The 18,243-nt window shown below is 49.3% G+C and overlaps 2 protein-coding genes and 1 non-coding gene across 5 annotated transcripts; all 3 read left to right on the forward strand.

Annotated features, from left to right (window-relative positions):
• The first annotated feature begins 807 nt into the window (after positions 1-807).
• LOC115308879 lies at positions 808-9,338 on the forward strand. Of its 3 annotated transcripts, XM_040206758.3 has the most exons (6): positions 808-1,071; positions 5,335-5,511; positions 6,778-7,115; positions 8,063-8,222; positions 8,816-8,840; positions 9,035-9,338. In XM_040206758.3, the coding sequence occupies exons 1-6, from the start codon at positions 892-894 to the stop codon at positions 9,058-9,060; spliced, it is 906 nt and encodes a 301-aa protein (XP_040062692.3). In that variant the 5' UTR covers positions 808-891; the 3' UTR covers positions 9,061-9,338. The 3 variants fall into 3 exon arrangements, with proteins under 3 accessions (XP_040062692.3, XP_042142851.1, XP_042142852.1); XM_042286917.1 differs by lacking the exon at positions 8,816-8,840 and having other exon boundaries at positions 8,063-8,159; positions 9,192-9,338; XM_042286918.1 differs by lacking the exons at positions 8,063-8,222; positions 8,816-8,840 and having other exon boundaries at positions 9,192-9,338.
• A 1,631-nt stretch (positions 9,339-10,969) lies between these two features.
• Positions 10,970-14,206, forward strand: LOC115308880. Its single transcript, XR_005714901.3, has 5 exons — positions 10,970-11,003; positions 11,501-11,585; positions 12,416-12,490; positions 13,141-13,305; positions 14,017-14,206. It is a non-coding gene; the product is annotated as an uncharacterized LOC115308880 (transcript).
• Positions 14,207-14,859: 653 nt separating this feature from the next.
• On the forward strand, positions 14,860-17,009 carry LOC115315166 (piggyBac transposable element-derived protein 2-like). Its single transcript, XM_040206766.3, has 2 exons — positions 14,860-14,931; positions 15,188-17,009. The coding sequence occupies exons 1-2, from the start codon at positions 14,865-14,867 to the stop codon at positions 16,939-16,941; spliced, it is 1,821 nt and encodes a 606-aa protein (XP_040062700.3). The 5' UTR covers positions 14,860-14,864; the 3' UTR covers positions 16,942-17,009.
• Positions 17,010-18,243: the final 1,234 nt, after the last annotated feature.

Below are 18,243 nucleotides of genomic sequence, written 5' to 3' on the forward strand. Positions count from 1 at the left end.
CCTGTCCTACGGGTAATACTTCGTAAAAAAACATTCTCGGTTTAAGAGAAAAAAAAATCTGCACTGTCAAGGTTGCTTGGTTTCAGGTTTTCGTTTCCCTCCTCTGTCCCAGGTGCAGGCTGTAAGATACACTCTAGGTGAGGACACGGCGGGGCTGAACGTGCGGCGCGAGGAATCGGATAGTGTTCGTTCGACGGGCATCCGAAAGGCTGCATTATTCCACGGCCACCATGCCCGCGGCTGACAGAGTCGCCGGCGGCCAAACGGCGAAACTGTGAGAGCGAAAGAAATTATCTCGTTACCATGACACCCCGGTACACCGTGGTCTTTCTGCACGAGCGACAACCTCGCTGGAGCTCTGCGCGTGTGGAGCACGAGGCGGCATGAGCCGTCTTTGCCGTGCCCACGGGTCGACGAGTCATCTGCCGGCACCACTGGAAACCATAGTGAGAGGGGGTGAAAAGCGAACTTCATCTGCACTGCGTGAAAAGCGCGCTGTCCTCACCTGAAGAGTATTATCTTACACCGTGCCCACGTGCAAAAAATGGGTGGCCAACTGTAGTCGTGCGGACTTGGAGGGCAAGCCGGCGGAGAAGCTGTTTTCCAGCTACTACCTCTGTTCGGCCCACTTACGCAAGGGCTGTTTCAGCAGCCGATACCGCAATCGGCTCGTCTGGAATGCCGTCCCCACCGTCTTCAAGCACACTGCCAAGGAGGAGCCTCCTCCGGCAGCCAAAGCCACGGCCAAAGCTTCAGCCAACTTGGCCAAGCCAACGCGGGCAGGCACATCCGTGAACCAACGTGAGTGTTTATTCGGCTGTGCGTGAGCCATTTTGTGGCGAACTCTGGGGGGGGTTGTAACTTGATGTTTAGTGCCTGTACTTACGTGCGATGGGCGTGTGCCAACGTCTCGGAGTGCGTTTTCTTGGGTTTGCAGAGAGGTTCCGACTGTTCTTCGGGTTCGCCAGCAAGCGTCGCACGTCCGTGCAGCTGCGTCCGGGGGCGCCACTGCTCTCGTCGGCGCCGAGCCCCCCCCAGCTAAAAGGAGCAGACACGAAGGACATCCCACAGGTAACTCTGCCCCCCGTCCTCCCCCTAGTTCATCTTCACCGATACGGCTATGGTAACACTGCGGCCTGTTGGCAGAACTGTCAAGTAGCTGCTGAAAAGCGCTTCAGCTTCTGGAATTTATTACATTTTCTGTAAATGAATAACTCCCAAGTTTCGAAGGAACTAGTCACACCACGAGGTGAGGACAGCAAGGCGTCTCTTTCGAACGTCCGGCCTCCTGCACATGCTCGTTGCCTTCCACTGTGCTTTGCTGCACATGCATGCTCAAAGTTCACGAGACACCAAAGCGTTTGTTGTCGAAGGTACGGAACTTGCGCCGGACGCGGTATGACCGAAAGTCTTCAATGCCATTTTCTCATCCAGTCAGTGACCGCATCTTTGGGGTAATTTTTTTATCTTGAATCGATTACAGTGACTTTTCAAACAGGACGTTGAACCCGACGGGTACGTTCCGATTCATGTTGACTGAGTCGCGGCGTCAGCGTCCCCTGTTGCCGCTGTTTCGGGCTTTCTTGCAAGCGGAGCTCTGAATCGAGATGAACTGCTCCGGTATTCCTCTTCCGCATCAGAAACCGAACTGCTGATGGCCGTTCGGAGCTCAGCGCGACGTTGCGACGCATCTCCGAAAGTAATTGGAACGGCGCTCTGTCACTTTTTGTGAGCCACCGAACATGTAACAAAGATGCTCCCCTAAAGACGTAACCGTATTTGGAGGATGATGCATCGAAACGGGACAGCTCGGTCGCTCTTTGTGAGCTGTACCTGTAACCAGATGCGTCCCTAAAGCAACCGTATTGGGAGGATAAAAACATAGTTTCGTTGTAATCTAAACTCTGAGACTAACAGGACTGAAATGACGGACGACCTGACATAAAGTCCTAGTTCAGATTCTGTTGCGTCGTCCGATTGTTTTATTTTTTCCTATAGTCACTCGAGAGGTGGTGACGGTGGAGAGGAGGTTCGGTCGTCCCCTTCTGCGAGTTTCCTACATTCGACAGTGCTTCAACGCCTTGAGCGCACACGCTTAGCGAAAGCCTGGCATTTGAAAGCCGCGCTCCGCCGCCACTCTCATTCTGCCCCCGACTGTAGCCTCACCATTTAAATTATGACGTCTCCCGACCAGCTTGCCCACACGCTTCCTCTTTTTGCATTTAGTTGGTCGTTTTTAAAATACTTCTTAAGGTTGACGTCTGTAGCTCCGGCGTTCACGTACCGTTTGACGTCGATCCCGACGCTTTCTGGTGGTAGAGGCAGAGGCGGCGGAGGATGAAAGTCCCCGGCTGTTGGTGTAGATCGAGGACCACCTGTATGCTGCCCAAACGGCCGCCCACACGGCTGCCTGCGCGGCCATCCAGCCAGTCTTTAGCACGCGGTTCAGCATGCCCTCTCCGTCGCAGGTAGGGGAGCGCATCGCGTCGACGCCTTCCAGACGCACCCTTAGTGCTCGATTTCCTGCGTGCCGGGGGCCAGCACGGGCCGCGGACTAGGCACGATGCGGCAGGGGACGGGGCTTTTGTGGCGCGTTCCAGAATGAAAGGTGCAGTTTTTTTGTTTTTTTTTCTATAAAAACAAAACGACGCATTGCTGAACGCTCGGCTGCACACAAATCTAACGCTAGCAGTCTGAATCAGATGCCGAAGTTTCGGAACTGACCGTCACCTTATTCGATAATCATAGGAGATTTTCTGAAAGTTTCAATCGGAAAATGGGGCCTGTTCTTGGGTAACTTGCCAGGTACGTAGCCAGGATTTTGTTTCGGGAAGGGGGTTGCCGTTATGGCAAAATGCTGTATGAGGGGGAGGGGGAAAAGGAGGCCCCAGCAAAATGGAAGATTTTCGGGGGGGGGGGGGGGGGGGGGGGGGAGTGGACCAAGGATGACTGGGTTGTGTTCTTGGTAAGTCTCTAGGCCCTTGCAACACTTTGTTTTTCGTCAATCCGATGGAAGCGTGGCAGGGCTCGATTGTAACCGCTGGGGCGGATGGTTTGCGACTGCTGAATCTGGAACCGAAGACTTTCTATGATGACTGCTGGAACTGAAACCAGGACCCTTTAACTGCTGAAACTGAAACAGGAGGAGACTTTTCACTGACAAAGTGAGAACGACGGGGAGCGGTTTCAGTTTTCGGCCTCGGACTTGCACTCGCTTCCATCCATAACGACTCGTTAGGTCTGTTTGATTCGCCTGAACTAGCTGAACTAGTTCAGCAGTGCAGGACTGGTGCATTCGTTTCAACCGGAAGTTGCACGGCCGCTGCACCGGCACGTTCGATTCATCCCAGTTCTGAACAAGTTCAGACCCAGTTCCTCAAAATCTTGCACCGGCTCCGGAGTCAGTTCAGCGTCGGTGCAGAAGCAGACGACAAGAGCAGACCGCGATAGCAGACGACATTCCTCGTCCGTCTCTGCTCGCGGTACCATTTTTCGCAGCTCTTGCTCAAATGTCCGCGATGTTTAACAATAACACCGATACGGAGGTTGCATTTCCTCTCATTCCTGATAATAACGTACCCTCGGTGGACGTGGAATTGAGATCATAACCAAGGGTAGGAATTTGCTTGATTATGATATTCCAAAAGCGTTTCAGGCACCTGCTCACGTAGGTTTGGCTCCCTGCGGTAAGTGTCGAAATATTGGCTCACGCAAATTGTTTCTCTTTGATGTTATGTGGAGCTACACAGTGTTGATATTCTTCCTTGCAGACACGGAGAAAGGTATTGCACTCTTGATAGTCCCCGCCTTCAGTTGCTCTTGGATGCATACTGACGACCCCGATACATCGCAGAGGTCTGGGATTTAGTACACTGGCCTTCGCATGCCCCGTAGCTGAGAATAATACTGCATGCTTTGTCCGTTGGTATCTGTGGACACCCACTCAGCTGGCCTGGGGAAGGCGCCGAGAATCGGCATTGGCTTGGTATAGTCAGTTACAGGTTAAGAAGGTAGCGGCAAATGCCCCTCAAAGGGAATCAGATATCCCTCCGCCACCTTTGCATCCAATAGCGTCCCACCGTTTCCGTGACGTCGCGGACAACGCGCGAGGAGGGTGTTGCCTTTCTGTACATATTTGCTTTATCTTTCGACTTTGACTTAGCATTGTGGAAGCCACGAGAGGGAGATTAGAGTTCTCCCCCACCGACGGAAACAAATACGACTTTCGGGGATTAGCTTCCCCCCCGATGGATACAAAGGCTGCTTTCAGGGGCTCGGTTCCCTCTCCGATGGATACAAAGGTCGATTTCTTAAAAAGTGGGATCGGAGACAAGTGGGAATCCACTGAAGCGGAACAAGGAGCGTTTCCAGTGAACTCTTCTTTCGACTGCGGAGAGATTTGAAACGGGCGCATCACACTTGTGGGAGGAGCTTCTCCTACCTTCTTGACTTGTAACCGACTATAGTTACACGCAGGTCTTTCTTGGGAATCAAAATAAACGCTTCAGCTTGACGCCAAAGTTACGGTCGATAACTGTCTTGGCCAAAACACTCTCGTTTGGCCTTCGTCTTCGAGGTGATCGCTAACGACCGCGCGCTGCCGCCAGTGACTCCCGACACAAAATCATCCTGATACCGCGAACCTATCGTTGAAATGCGAAACTCGAAAGACTTGGGATGAATCTACTATTGCTAAATGAATGTGAAGAACGCGAACGCTTACGAAAACGGCAGGAACCGAACGGCCGTTAAAATGCAGACAGAAACAAATTTCGTACAGAAAACGTTTTTAGTACCTTCGAATAAAATATATTCACAGAAAAGATTCCTTTACTATACTTTAAAACTAAGGAAACACGAATGGTCTCATCAAACCGCGACTAATTAAATGTAGCATACGACGTGGCGTGGAGAAACAAGAGCAAACAGAATGCAGACGACACCCTGCGCTTCCGCTCGGAAAGCCGATCACAGCGCCAGTCCTAGCGCGGCGGCTGCACTGGTTCTGCGCCGCCGCTGCACGACTCCTGCACTCGTCTGAACTTGGACAGAACTAGTTCAGAAGTTTCTGGCCGAATCGAACAGACCTGTTGTCTCGTGAGCCTCGAGCGGGCAAGCGCAGCCAGAGTGCAGAGAAAGGCAATGAATGCTCATTGGAGGTCGGGCGTTCGAAAGAGGCTCCCTGCCGTTCTTATCCTGCCAGTTACCCTAAAGCACATAAACAGGTCACGACCTCTATGTACGGCTCCAAGAATGCACAGGCGTGTAGGCGGTGCACCTGGGCTTGGAGGTGGCGGAGTGACCGTAGGGCGCATCCAACCCTCTCCCTAACAGGAATGGGACAGACTGAGGAAGCGTCCCATGGCCCAGAATCCCCACTACTGGATGGAGGCCAAGAAACGCTTCCGGGCTGCCCTGGGTAAAGTCACGTTTGGGTGGACGCAGCCCCGCTGCAAGGCCAGGGGGGCGAGCTCAAGAATGTCAAGGTGCGCAAGATCAAGTGGACCAGAGGTGAGAGATTGGGGCCCACTACTCCTCGCGACGGCAATCTCGATCTCGGTGGCCGCTTTGGGTTCGCCGAAACTGCCCGAACCGAGGCCACGAGCTAACATTAGTATACCCGAACGCCGTACATACAGATTCTCTTGCCAGTAGCTATGAGACACGGGTACAGTGCCACCTGCTTATAACGATAAGGGGGAAACCCCAAATTTGACTTGTTATAACTGATTATCGTTGCCCTAACGAAAATTCCCATAGAGAAAACCGATAGCCCATTGGTTTATTGACACCAATAGGTGACCGTGACAGACCGTGACGCCACGATCACTTGGTGCCCGACACACGTCACATGGTCACGAGACCCACAGTGGCGAGCCACCAAATTTAGCGGGACGGTGGCCACCCAGATTTAGCCATCAATGGCACAGCAATAACAACACAATAAAAAGACCTAAAAAAAAAAAAAAAACTTGGAGGAAAAAGAAAATCCTGCCTGGTTAGGGAGTCATGTCTCAAATTAAATTTGTCGGAAAATTTTTGTTTTATTTTTTCTAATATTAAAGGGATACTACAACGAAATTTCAGCGCTTATTTCTTTGTCTATACATGTTCAAGGGAGCTGTATCACATTGGACACACCAATATCTTGTTGAAAAAGACACAAAAAGGAATTTTAACACAAATTTGACGATTAGCGAAAGGCACCTAGTGGATGTCGCTAAATCTTTGCAATGCCGTCAGGCTCAAAGTATGAATGTGCGGTGTCATTTATGGATATTGTGGATTATATTTCAGCCTGTTTCTGAGCACGACGGGTATATTTCAAATTTCGTTGAAGCCTTTAATGCTACAATATGAATTTTTTATTTGTTGGAGGCACCGAAGGTGGTACCCCTGTGAGGTGATGATAGCGTTTGTACCAAACTGGTGTGCACTCTGAGATCCAGCCAACTTGGGAGCGCACAGAAGTTGGGTACAAACACTCATCATCATCATCCCACAAGAGTACAGTTTCGATTTCGCCCGCAAATCGGAAAATTTCTATTGTAACTAACATTGGGCCAAAAAAAATAATTTTTTTTTTACAAAACCGTTTACTTTTTAGATTTGCCTTTCCTAAGCAGGTAGAGAAAAAAAAAAGTGCTTCCTAGGAACAGTGCCCGTTTAAGTAAGGTTTCAAAGGTTCTCCATTCTCCGGTGCAATGGTATGTCCTTTGGTGCAATTGGTGTCCGTTTTGACCGTACCGACCTCACGTGACCGGCCGTCTTGTGCAGGTGCACTCAAAGATGTTCCCGTACTCCTGCTCGAGCTGCAGCGTGAAGACCCGTCTGCTGCTACAGCTATGGCACCACGAGCTTCGGCGCCTGGCGCAGCGGCTCTGCAGGTGCCACCGGTGTGGCCTCATGTGCCATGTGCGCGAGAACCTCCGCTACCACCTGGCCAAGGCCCACGGCCAGAACCACGTGCCGGCACCCGACCCCGACCGAAAGCTGGTCCCCGTGTGCACCGGGGAGTTTGGCTGGCCGGCCGCGCCCAAGCCGAAAGCAGGCCGAGCCAAGCCGACCGGCGGCCAAAAGTCTGGCGTCCGCAAGCCGAAGCCGACCGAGGCCAAGTACACCTTAGTGCCAAAAGTGTTTGTTAGCATGACTGCACGTGGCGCGGTTTCAAGTATAACTTCGCCAAGTAAAAACAATGCACAAAACGGGCTGTGCTTCGCGATACAGCGCATAACGCTGACTGACGAGCCGAAGGTTCCAAGATCTGCGCAGTCTGTCCCAGTGTGCCCTACCCGTGACGTCAAAAACGACGATGATGATAGCTAGAGAAGCACCGCCTGTAGTTTGCGCACGCCGCCAGAGGAGCCGTAAGCTGTGGACGTTCCGTCCGGAGTTGTCTGTCTTCGAGCCTGCTCATTCCGTATCATGTAGGGGAGAGTATGCCATCCTGCTGGCCTACTCTCGCACACTGCCAGTGTTGTTAAACTTTCAGAACTCTATGAGCCGAGAAATTGATGGAGAGGAGGAGACGAGAGTGCAGGGACATTAGAATGCAGAGGCACCTAAACCTAGGTGTCTTTGCTTCACTGCACTCGTCAAAGACGTTCGAATGCGAGAGCCAAACGCTGGTGTCCGGCGTTTGGCGTTTGCAAAAACAAAGGCAGCCTTTGTTTTTGCTGCACTCGTCGAACACATTCGAATGCAGAACGCCGGTATCCAGCGTTTGGCTCTCGCATTCGAACGTCTTTGACGAGTGCAGTGAAGACAGAGGCACCTACCTAGCTTTAGGTGTACCCACTAATCATTCGAACCAGAGCTCGGGTGTCCTGACATCCACACCTGCTCTCTTCCTCTCTTCTCCCTCAGTTTCTTGGTGCATGCATCAGGGGCAGATTTAAGGGGAAAGTGTGGGGGAGGGAGGGCAGAGGCCCCCGAGGGCAACTTTTTCTCAAAACTTCGACATACGCCGGCTTTTGTTAGGAAGAAATTAAGTTTTTGGCAATGTGACTAGTACACTCAGTTGGAAAACTGCTATAGGAGCCTCCTTTCCTTTCTCCCGCAGTGGCCACTCCGTGAACTACACTGCTGCACTTACTGGTTCCGTAGAGTCTCGGAAGGGCCACTGGTGCCATCTCGCAGGGCCTTCTTGCAGTAGCTACGTAAGGCAACTTTCATGTTTTGACTCGTTGCTAAAGAGTGGCACTGTTATCATATTTAGTTTGGTCTCGGTCAAGGAGAATAGAAGGGTAGGAGAGGGCATGGGACGTCGGCCGCATAGCCTCCACAAGCCATGCTTCCTTGACGCCTCGCCTCTTTCTCATTTTCCTCCTTACTCTCCTCACTTACCATGCCAACATGACCACATCACGTGACCGTAGTACTAGAATGGTACTAGAATACACCACAGTCTAGCCTTCGATCTGATAAAACCTACCGGACGGAGTGTGCGCAAGCCTGCAAGGAATCCTTCTACAATCAACCATCCATCTCGCACGTGACATGTCACGCGCACCAATCGCCAGAGAGATCTGCGGTCACGCTGGGCACAATCATTTAAATTTTTTATGACGGCTTTACAAATATTGCAACGTGCCCCCTCCTAGTACTTCTAACCTCCCGGGGGGGTATGTTGCAGGTTTTGGACTCCCAGGAGACTAGGGAGAGGGAAGTGACGTCAACAACGCTCTTTGGATGTTGATTTGCGGAGTCGCTGATGACGCGTTGCGTGGTGCTGCTAAGATACTTCATTCACACCTACGTCACTTCCTTCTCCCTTGTCGCCTGGGAGTCCAAAACGTGCAACATAGCCCCCCTGGTCTCGGTGGACGCCAGCAGTCCAGGGGTGCTATGTTGCGCTTTTTGCACTCCCAGGAGACTTGGAAGAGGGAAGTGACGTCAACGACACAGCAAATGCAGATTGGATGTTGACAGAAGAAAACAAAATCAACATCCAATCTGCATTTGCTGCGTTGTTGACGTCACTTCCCTCTCCCTAGTCTCCTGGGAGTGCAAAAAGCGCAACATAGCCCTCCAGGTTCCAAGGTTGAGTTTCCTAGCTGAGTGTTTTAGTAACGTTGGTTTTTGGTGGCATAGCAAATGTTAGGTCAACAAAACGGATCTTGCCCTGCATGTTAGGGTCAGATATTAGTTACTGTTCACCTGATGGACTCCTTTCTCTGCATTCATCATAGGTTTCAAATCGTCCTGAGTCATGGGCCAAGCCTTTCAAGACTGCACCCTTAGGCCCAGTCCTTTTTGGTGGATCGGATCTTGCCATCTTCCCCTATCGTGGCTTCCTGTTGTAATTAAATAAATTGGCATATTATTTTCTGATGGTGGTGCATACGTTTTGCCACACTTCACAAAAACAGTGTGGTGAATCCATACCGCAGATTACTGTGAAACGTGCAAGAAGGGTAAGCTCCAAAAAGACTGATGGGAAGAAGGTAGACATCTCCGATTAAATTTTTCTGGCCACTCTAAGCATGCTAACAAACACCGGCCGAAATTCAAAAATCACGTAACGAAAAAAAAAAAAGTAAAAGACAAACAAAAAAAGTACTTTTTATATATTTTTACTTTAAAACGTCATCTAAAAATCAACAAAATAACAAAACCGGAAGTGACGTCATTTTTTTTTTTAGCCAATCGGCGTTTTCCAGCTTTTCTACTCCGAAACCATGACCTCCTCTGAGGAGGTCGTGCCCGAAACGCTTGTTTTTGAACAAGAGGTCAAAGAGGTTGGGTTGGTGCTGAAACTTTGGCATCTGGTTCTAACGGCCGGGGCTACGTTCTGACGGAGTTTGAGTGGTTTCAGCTCTCCGCGACGTCTAGTTTATGTTTGCGGTGCGAAAAGCCGGGTTCAGATTTCTCCCAAACACCCGGTATAATAAATGTATTACGTGACAAGTGCTCGTTCTGCAGTCTCAGTTATATTTTTTGCTATATTTTAAGCTGAGACTGCAGCCAAAGCTACAAGCTCGAGCTAGCCCGCGCTCCTGGCTTGGAGGCGTGGATTTCTAGCGCGAGCGCTCGTTCTGCAGAAAAACGCTTTACGCCATTCAAAAAAAAAAAAAAAAAAAAATATAGAAAGCATGTTTTACAATTTATTTGCTTATGCGAAATCTGATTTAAATGCCCGACTCTTGGTGTGCCAAAACGCATCCCCGTTTGACGCGCGTAAAAAAAAAAAAAAAAAAAAAAAAAGGAAAAAGACATTTGATGCAGGAGTGGCAGGAGCTTGGAGCTACCGGTTAGTACCGGTTCATACCGGTTCGTGGTCCAAATGCCTCCGGCGCCCACCTTTGTTATTTTTTAACTGAAGATCGGTTTGTGTGACCTTTTGTTACTTTTGGACGGAGAGCATGTTTTCAACGTTGCAGTGCGCTTTAACTGCGCACACGAATAAATATTTTGAAAGGCATGTTATCTTTCCGTTTTCATTATCATCGGTCGGGTTACGGTTAGCACCCGCAGTCACAGCTTCCGGATTCACTGAAAGGGTTCGAAGCTACCTGCCACGACAGAGATTACTAAATTCATCGCACCGTAACAACGAGTGCAGAAAACGAAGTTTTTCCAGTGCAAGTGCGAGTACTGCATCACAGTACAGGTTCATTCACCCACAACGAACTGTTTCCAAACAAAAGATAAGAAGCATAAAAATACAAAGCAGAAGTAAACTTGGCAATACTCTCGTCAACAACACAAGGGGAGTGCAGGCGCCGCCGGAACGTTTTTAACGACGCCTCAGATTTTCCCGGCTTCGCCGAAGCACCTACTATTTTTTTCCGGGCTTATTTAAAAATGCGAAAAATTAATAAAATAATTCCGGCCTTTTCTGACTCCTAAAAAACCTCTGGTGACCGTTGGACAGAAGCGCGGTTTTCTGCTCGCCTTCCCCTCTCCTTCATTTACTTTGTGAAGGCAAGCGCAGCATCCCTTCAGTTGATCCTTGGCATCGGGGCTTCGTGCACGTAAGAGACGTCTCTCTGCACATTCGCGTCAGTAGACATCTCTCGAATCTTATCTCGAGTCGGGGATTTTGGATTTAATATCGCAAAGGTGGAAAAATTACCTTAATTTTGCGACGCATCTCCTAAAATTGGCGGTCCGAGATCGCGCGCAGTTTGTGGAGCGGCGCTACCGGCTTGCCGGGTACCTAAGCCTAAATTTGCGCGACGTATTTTTCAGCCGCCATGAGCGGTCGCCAAAGAACAAATTTATTTCTCGGCTTTACCGTTGACGGCGGCTAACGTTTATTGCTCGTAAAATTGGTCCAATGTGTGAACCGTCTTCACGGCCTGCACGGTTTCGGGAAAAAATTCTCGCGAGTCGCTAAAAATCGACCGAGTTGGCCTCTCGGCTCACTGGGGAGGCCGGACGTCAATGGTGGCAGCCGCAAATATTTTTTGTCCGCGTCGGCACTCCGTCTAGGGAGCGCCCGATTTTCCCGGTGTTTGGCTGGTCGGCGTTGATTAAATCGGCGCGATTTTTGCAGATTTTCAGAAATGGCTGACGACGGAGCTGATAAGAAGCGCGGCAGGCCGAAGAAGTCCGAGACTGGCGAAAAGCGCGCCAAGGAGGTGAACTTCGTTTTGTTTTTTCGTCGCTTGCATTGCACTAATGCTCCACGTTTAAGTGCCGACATGCTTGCTTTTTCGACGTTCCCAATGACGCTGCAATGTCGGGCGTCGATATTTTGCATAGTTTTGCCCCTATATTGCATTTGTTACGCGCGCCATATTGGATTTTCACTTTGGCGGCGAAACGTAATCGATATGCTGCGCGCTCATTGGCTCGCAGATCGAGGGGAGGGCTCATCTTGTATTTATTGTCCATTGTTACCTCGCGAAATTTTCTTTCATCCTTTTTGGCTACCTGGTGGTGGAAAACGAATAGAAGAGAAGGCGGATCGTGTCTTCGCTTGGTATTTTACTCTGCGTTGGCCCTTTGGTTTGTTATTAGATTTTCGTAAATGTAACTTGAACAGGGCTGCCAACGAGGGAACAAAAGCCTTTGTCTTGCGCCATCTGCTCAACCCAACTGGTTGACATTACGGGTTTACAAAACCAACTCTTTACTAAAAAAAAGCAAATCGAAAAAGAAAGCAATTCGCAGACTTTGATATCGGTGATATTTGTCCACCGCCTTGAAGTATCCATCCGCCTGGCAGGTGGCGCGATCAAAATGGCGGCCCATTTCATGGCGGGAAGATTAATTTCGCTAGGCCTAATCGCGGTCTCGTGACGACCCTCGCTGCCAAGGGTTTCATTTTGTTTTTAGACTGCTCGCACACGACTATATTAAGGTATAAGAAAATAATATAAGATGTTTATTTTCGTTGGTCGGCGTTTGGCTCAATTGTTGTCCTGCTTTCGACGTTGTGAAGTAATCTTTTGTTTGTTTGTGACAGGAATCCTCCAACGACGAGCCGAAAGCAAAGAGGGGGCGTGGTCGCCCCAAGGGCAGCAGCAAAAAGGCAAAGAGGGTGAGTGTTTTTTTGTTTTTGTCCAGTTCAGCAATTACCTCAGTTTGCAGGTCTTTTTTTTTTTTTCATTAATAGACAAACTGTTTTGTGACTTGGCAGAGAAGCTGTTTTGGGGAAAAAAAAAGTTGCAAGGATGCGGGCCAGACATGAGATCTTCCGTCCTCTTCATCCTTGTCACATTCACCTTAAGGCCCGTTCACACTCTTGCAACCGAGAGAGACCAAACCGGTTTTTAAGCCTCTTGCGATCTCTTAGGACCAGCTCCACTCAGTGCATCCGGTCCCAAGAAGTCTTTCTCGGTCGTACTCGGTTGCAAGAGTGTGAACGCGCCTTTATCCTTGCAACTTAATAGCACACAGCTGTTTTTCATTGTTACTAGTCCTTGGTTACGGGAATGTGCACAATGTGCTTTCTGGTTGCCCTAACCTAATCGGTGGCAGACGCAAGTTAGTGTATGCTAACAGCTGTCTTGCCACAAATCGAAAGGCTGTCGAGGGCTCAGATATGGGGAAACACAAAATGCAAATCTTTGCCTTTCTTTTTCTTTTTTTTTTTTTTTCCAGCTGTTTTTAATTTACCGGCAGTCAGTTATATGAATGGGCATGGTATTGGTCATCTTAACACGAGGTTCTTGCAAATGCCTGACACAGGCTGCTGCCAAGGCTGCCGCCACCAGCCCCAAGAAGTCCCCCGGACGTGGACGCCCCCGAAAGGCGGAGGCCGACAAGGACTCTGGGTCCGATGACGCCGGAGGAGACCAGTCCGACTGAGTGGTTCTAGCGGTTTGTCCTCATTACTCGCTGGAGTTTTCGTAGGTGGGTTTTTCCTCTTCTGCCATCCTCGGTGACGCTGTGTCTGTCTTGTGGCATGCTTTTTAGTTCCCTGGGCCTTCTCATGGGTGCGGCTCTATGTAGATGGAGGTGATTCTCTTGCTCAAACAAACAGAAACAATGTATTCTGCTCTTTCATTTGGAGAGTCTTTCATTTGCCTCGCATTTTGCGACGCAGAGGTGACAGTTCTGTCTGCTCATTTTGCAATACTTCCGCTGCCCTTCCAGCAGAGCAGCTAAACTTTTGTGGAAGCCATCTTGTCCATTTGGCTGGTTCAGCAGATGCACTCTGGCCCCTCTGCTTTTCAGTTTAGCTGTTTGTTGTCGTCTGTTACACTTGGAATCCATTTTTTTTAAGCCCCATCAAGCAACTCTGGTGTTTGCTATTTCTTGGGTACGGTTTGTGGTTGGATCAGTCCTCGCCGAATGTTGACGTAGCCCTTGTGTTCAATGCCTGCTCAGGGCACGTGCCCAAACGCACCTACTACACTGTCTCACCTTACGTTGTACCGCAGCGAAGGCTAGAAGTGCGAGCTCGTAGCACGAGCAAGGAGCTGGCGCTCGTAGCCTTTCCTGCGGTATATCATAAGGGGAAATAGAGTATAGATTGCATCGCTTTTGTTAAGGGTCCGTTGTGCCATCCAGGTGGCTGTGGTTTAGGGGGTCTGATCGTGCAGTTTGGTTTTCTCCTTGCAGTTGACGTCAACACGCCGAATCATTGCAAGGCTCATCACGTTCTTCTGTTTCCACTCCCTCGTGTTGGTTCATCTTAAGTTTTAGCCAGCATCGTATATCACTGCTCCACGGCATTTGCTCCCCCATGTGTGTCCCCTCTGTACCATTGTGCTCCGTTTCCAACCAAATAAAATGATCTGTCTTTCGACGATGGGGTCGTCTGCCTCCTGTCCTTGTGCGGTTGCATACTGGCATAGCTTGTATGCATCATTATGCATTTGTGAGAAGATAAATATGGTTTTTGGCCTGCATATATAAGCTGCATTGTAGAAAGCTCCGTGAGAGCGGCACAACTTGGATCCAAAGGTAATGGACTTGTTCCAAAACTAGTGCCTTTGTTGCGGAAATCCACATGCAGTCTGCTGTCCTACGGGTTCCCAGGATGCAATTTGCACAGTGGAATGTATGGTGGTCTAGCGAGAATTGTTGCCTGAAGTCTACCTAAGCCTAATGTGAAGATTGGTGAGAAGATTCTTGTCAGCAAGGAGGTTAGAAGTAATAGGAGGGGACACGTTGCAATATTGGTGAAGCCTAGTCATAAAAAGTTTGTGGCCAACGTGACCGTAGGTCTCTGGCGATTGGTGCATGTGACATGTCGTGTGAGATGGATGGTTGATTGTAGAAGGATTCCTTGCAGGCTTGCGCGTGCTCCGTCCGGTAGGTTTTAACCCTTTCGGCCCTAGCGGTGTCAATTGACGCCACAAGTTAAAATTCGTCCTGGCACTTTAAAAACGAAACCAGAACTGTCAATTTTTTTCCCGAGCCAGTCTTTAGGAATGCCTCCTGCCATCGACATCAGTACTCACGTGATGATATCGCGCTGGCGGCAAGAAAGAAAAAGAATCTCCATCGAAAGCATGGCGAGCCGCGCGCCAGGTGAGCTTGTTTTTTTATTTATTATAACTAAATAAATCCTAGAATAGATGCGTTCCAATTTATATATAGCACTTTTCATGTTTACCTGAGCGTACCAGCGCTTGAACTGGTGTGATGTTGCGCGTAGTTTTTTCCTAGTGCCTTTTTTTCACCATGTGCGATTTTGACGCCATCAGGGCTCAGTGGTTGCAGATGGCTGCCACTAAGTTCACGACGGGCGCGGAGTTTCTGGTTAGCTGTTTCTTTTTTCTCGCAGGTGCGCCCATACCAACGCCGTTGTTTTACTCGCACCAGCGGCTCCAAGCAGCCACAGACGCGCTTTTTGAGGACCTTGATAATGGAAATTTGTCCGATGTAGAGGGCGAATGCGATGAAGAAGGCGATGCTGTCGAGCTTCATGGGACCGATCCAGCACAACCGGACAGTGAGAGCGAGAGCTCTGATGATGAGTGCGGACTCGGAACATCCGGTGGATGGAAAAGGAGACCATTCCAGAAACCAGACTCAACATTTCAAGGAGGCTTCCATGAAGTGCCCGAATTGGAAGAGGAAATACCGTCCCCGTATCAATATTTTAGACGTTATGTTCCAAAAAGTGTGTTCCTTGAACTCGTGGATAAAACAAACCAGTACTCGGGGCTACAGGAGGGAAGCTCAGTCAAAACCGATGAAGAAGAAATGAGGCGTCTTGTAGCACTTCACCTCACCATGGGTGTTCTGCGCTATCCGAGGTTGAGGCTGTACTGGAGGCCAAGCATGAAATCGGCTCTTGTAGCGTCAACTGGACTGTCACGCAACCGCTTTGAGAAGCTGCGGAACAACCTGCACATCGTTGATGTCAATAACCCCAGCACGACTGACCGCCTTTGGAAGGTTAGGCCGCTAATGGATGCTTTTCAAAAACGGTGCAATGAGCTCGATGTAGAGGAGCGCCTTTCCCTTGATGAGCAGATTGTGCCATTCAAAGGCCGTCTTGACATCAAACAATATATCAGGGGAAAGCCAAACCCATGGGGCGTGAAAATATTTATGCTTTGTGGCGAATCTGGCCTTATCTACGACTTCCTTCCATACCAAGGATCGACAACTAGCTTAGCTGAGGACCTAAAGTGCAACTTTGGTATCACAGGTGCAATAGTTCTGCAACTGGCTCAGCGCATTCCATCTGGTTTGGGACATAAGCTGTTCTTTGACAACTATTTTACGTCTGTGCCTTTGCTTCGTGAAATGCTGAAGAAGAAAATATTTGCTGCCGGAACAGTAAGGTCCAACCGATGTGAAAAATGTCCCTTGATGAGCGAAAAGGACCTCAAGAAGAAAGGACGTGGCTCATCTGATTGCCTCGTGAGTGGGGATGGACAGGTGGTCGTGACGAGGTGGATGGACAACAGGGTGGTGACCTTGGCATCCAACTTTGTTGCTGTGGAGAACGAAGACACCGCTCGCCGGTGGAGCAAAGCAGACAAGTGTTTTCTCGACATCAAACGACCAGCTGTAGTCGGTGCATACAACCGCAGCGTGGGTGGCGTCGACAAAGTGGATTTTCTTGTAGCTCTTTATCGCACGACCATCCGGTCGAGGAAGTGGACACTCAGGATGATATTTCATTTCATGAACCTGGCAGTTGTGAACGCCTGGCTCGAGTACAGGAAAGACGCTGACAGGCAGCTTATCTTGCCCACTAAACAGCTCGACCTACTTGACTTTACCTTAGGTGTCATTGAGGCACTTTCAGCAGCTGAGAGCAAACCTGTGTCGCGGAAGAGAGGGAGGCCCTCGGATTCTCCTCTGCAGCCTTCCAAGCAACTGAGGTTCGCAGAAAACAGGCCTGTTCAAGATGTCAGGTTCGATCAAATGGGTCATTGGCCTGTTCACGAAGACTCAAGGGAGCAACGATGCAAGATGGAGCGCTGCACTGGGAAAACTCGAGTCATGTGTGACAAATGCAACGTTCACTTGTGCTTGACCAAGTCCAGAAACTGCTTTAAGGCGTTTCACCTGCGGAACTAAGACAATTTCTGCCTCGTTAGCTCTCCTGCGTACTTTGTAAATAAAGCGCCGACAACTTTCATTTTACAACCCTTGAGTCCTGATGTCCTGTTTTGACGCCATATCGCTAACTCGGTTATTAGATCGACTACAAGGCTCAAATTTTGGGTGGGTATTATTCGACCCATAAAAACATAATAAAACAGACTAACAAAAATCTGCACTCAAAATAAAAAATTCAGGGCCGAAAGGGTTAATAGGTCGAAGGCTATACTTCGTTTCAGCTTAGGTCCGAGCACAGCCGATGTTATGAGCCGAAAGGCCAATCAAACGGCGAAAGAGGCACAGCGTCGTGGCGTGCTCTGCAGCTGATAGGACCAGCCCATATTCACCGTCTCTCTCTGTGCGTGCTCCTCCGCCGGCTAGTCCTATCAAGTGCAGAGAGCACGCAATGACGTTGCCCTTTTTATGCTGTTTGATTGGCCCTTTGGTTCGCAACAACTCCTACCCTTCAATCCTCCTTGCTTGTCAGCGTTAAGATGTGCAATCTGGCAAACGTAAGTTAACAATTAGCTAATAAAATGGATGCTAGAATTTCATTGCAGTAGCCCTGAAACTAATTTCATAAACGTTTCTGGCACAAAAAAAAATGCCTGTTTGTGCAGAGCTTCGCGACAGGCTGTCAAAATGCAATAGCGTTGCTTAGTCTTTTACTGGTTATGTTGCGACTAATCCTATAGCAAGTAAATAAGTCTCGTCTGTGGCATGTTCTGATGGCAAGCTTCCAGTTCCTTTGCAACGTGTATTCCACACCACCAAGACTGCAGCGGGGCTCGTCCCGAGCATGCAATCTAAATGTTTCCCTCAAATGTGGTGTCCAGTGCATACTTCCTATGTCTCCTCTCGAGCACAGCGGTTGAGCATTGGGCTAAAAATATCTGGTTCGACTCTCCTTGGGGGACATTTGAAGATTTGTTCATCTATTCACTCCTCGCTCTTGTGCATGCACATGTGCTTTGTGTTGCAGATCAAAGTTTTCATGGGGATCCTGCCCAAAGAAGCGCTGTTGCATTTAAAATGCAGCAAACTGTCAAACCATGTTACTTCTGGGCACATGAAAAGCCGTCTAATTCGCGCTGCTCCTAGCAAATGGTACCCCACACGCTTGGATCCACTAAATCTGCTGTCGCATGTTCATCTCACAGAAGATGGCACCAAGAACTATAAAGTTCTTGGTGCCATCTGAGTAGCAGTGTAAACGAGACACTGCAGTGTTACTCAGTATGGTTTTGTTTTCATTTTACTACTTTGGCATGGGAGGGA

This window comes from Ixodes scapularis, unplaced genomic scaffold (assembly GCF_016920785.2).
Source record: "Ixodes scapularis isolate PalLabHiFi unplaced genomic scaffold, ASM1692078v2 PGA_scaffold8__174_contigs__length_109621045, whole genome shotgun sequence".
In the NCBI taxonomy this organism is placed as follows: Eukaryota; Metazoa; Arthropoda; class Arachnida; order Ixodida; family Ixodidae; genus Ixodes; species Ixodes scapularis.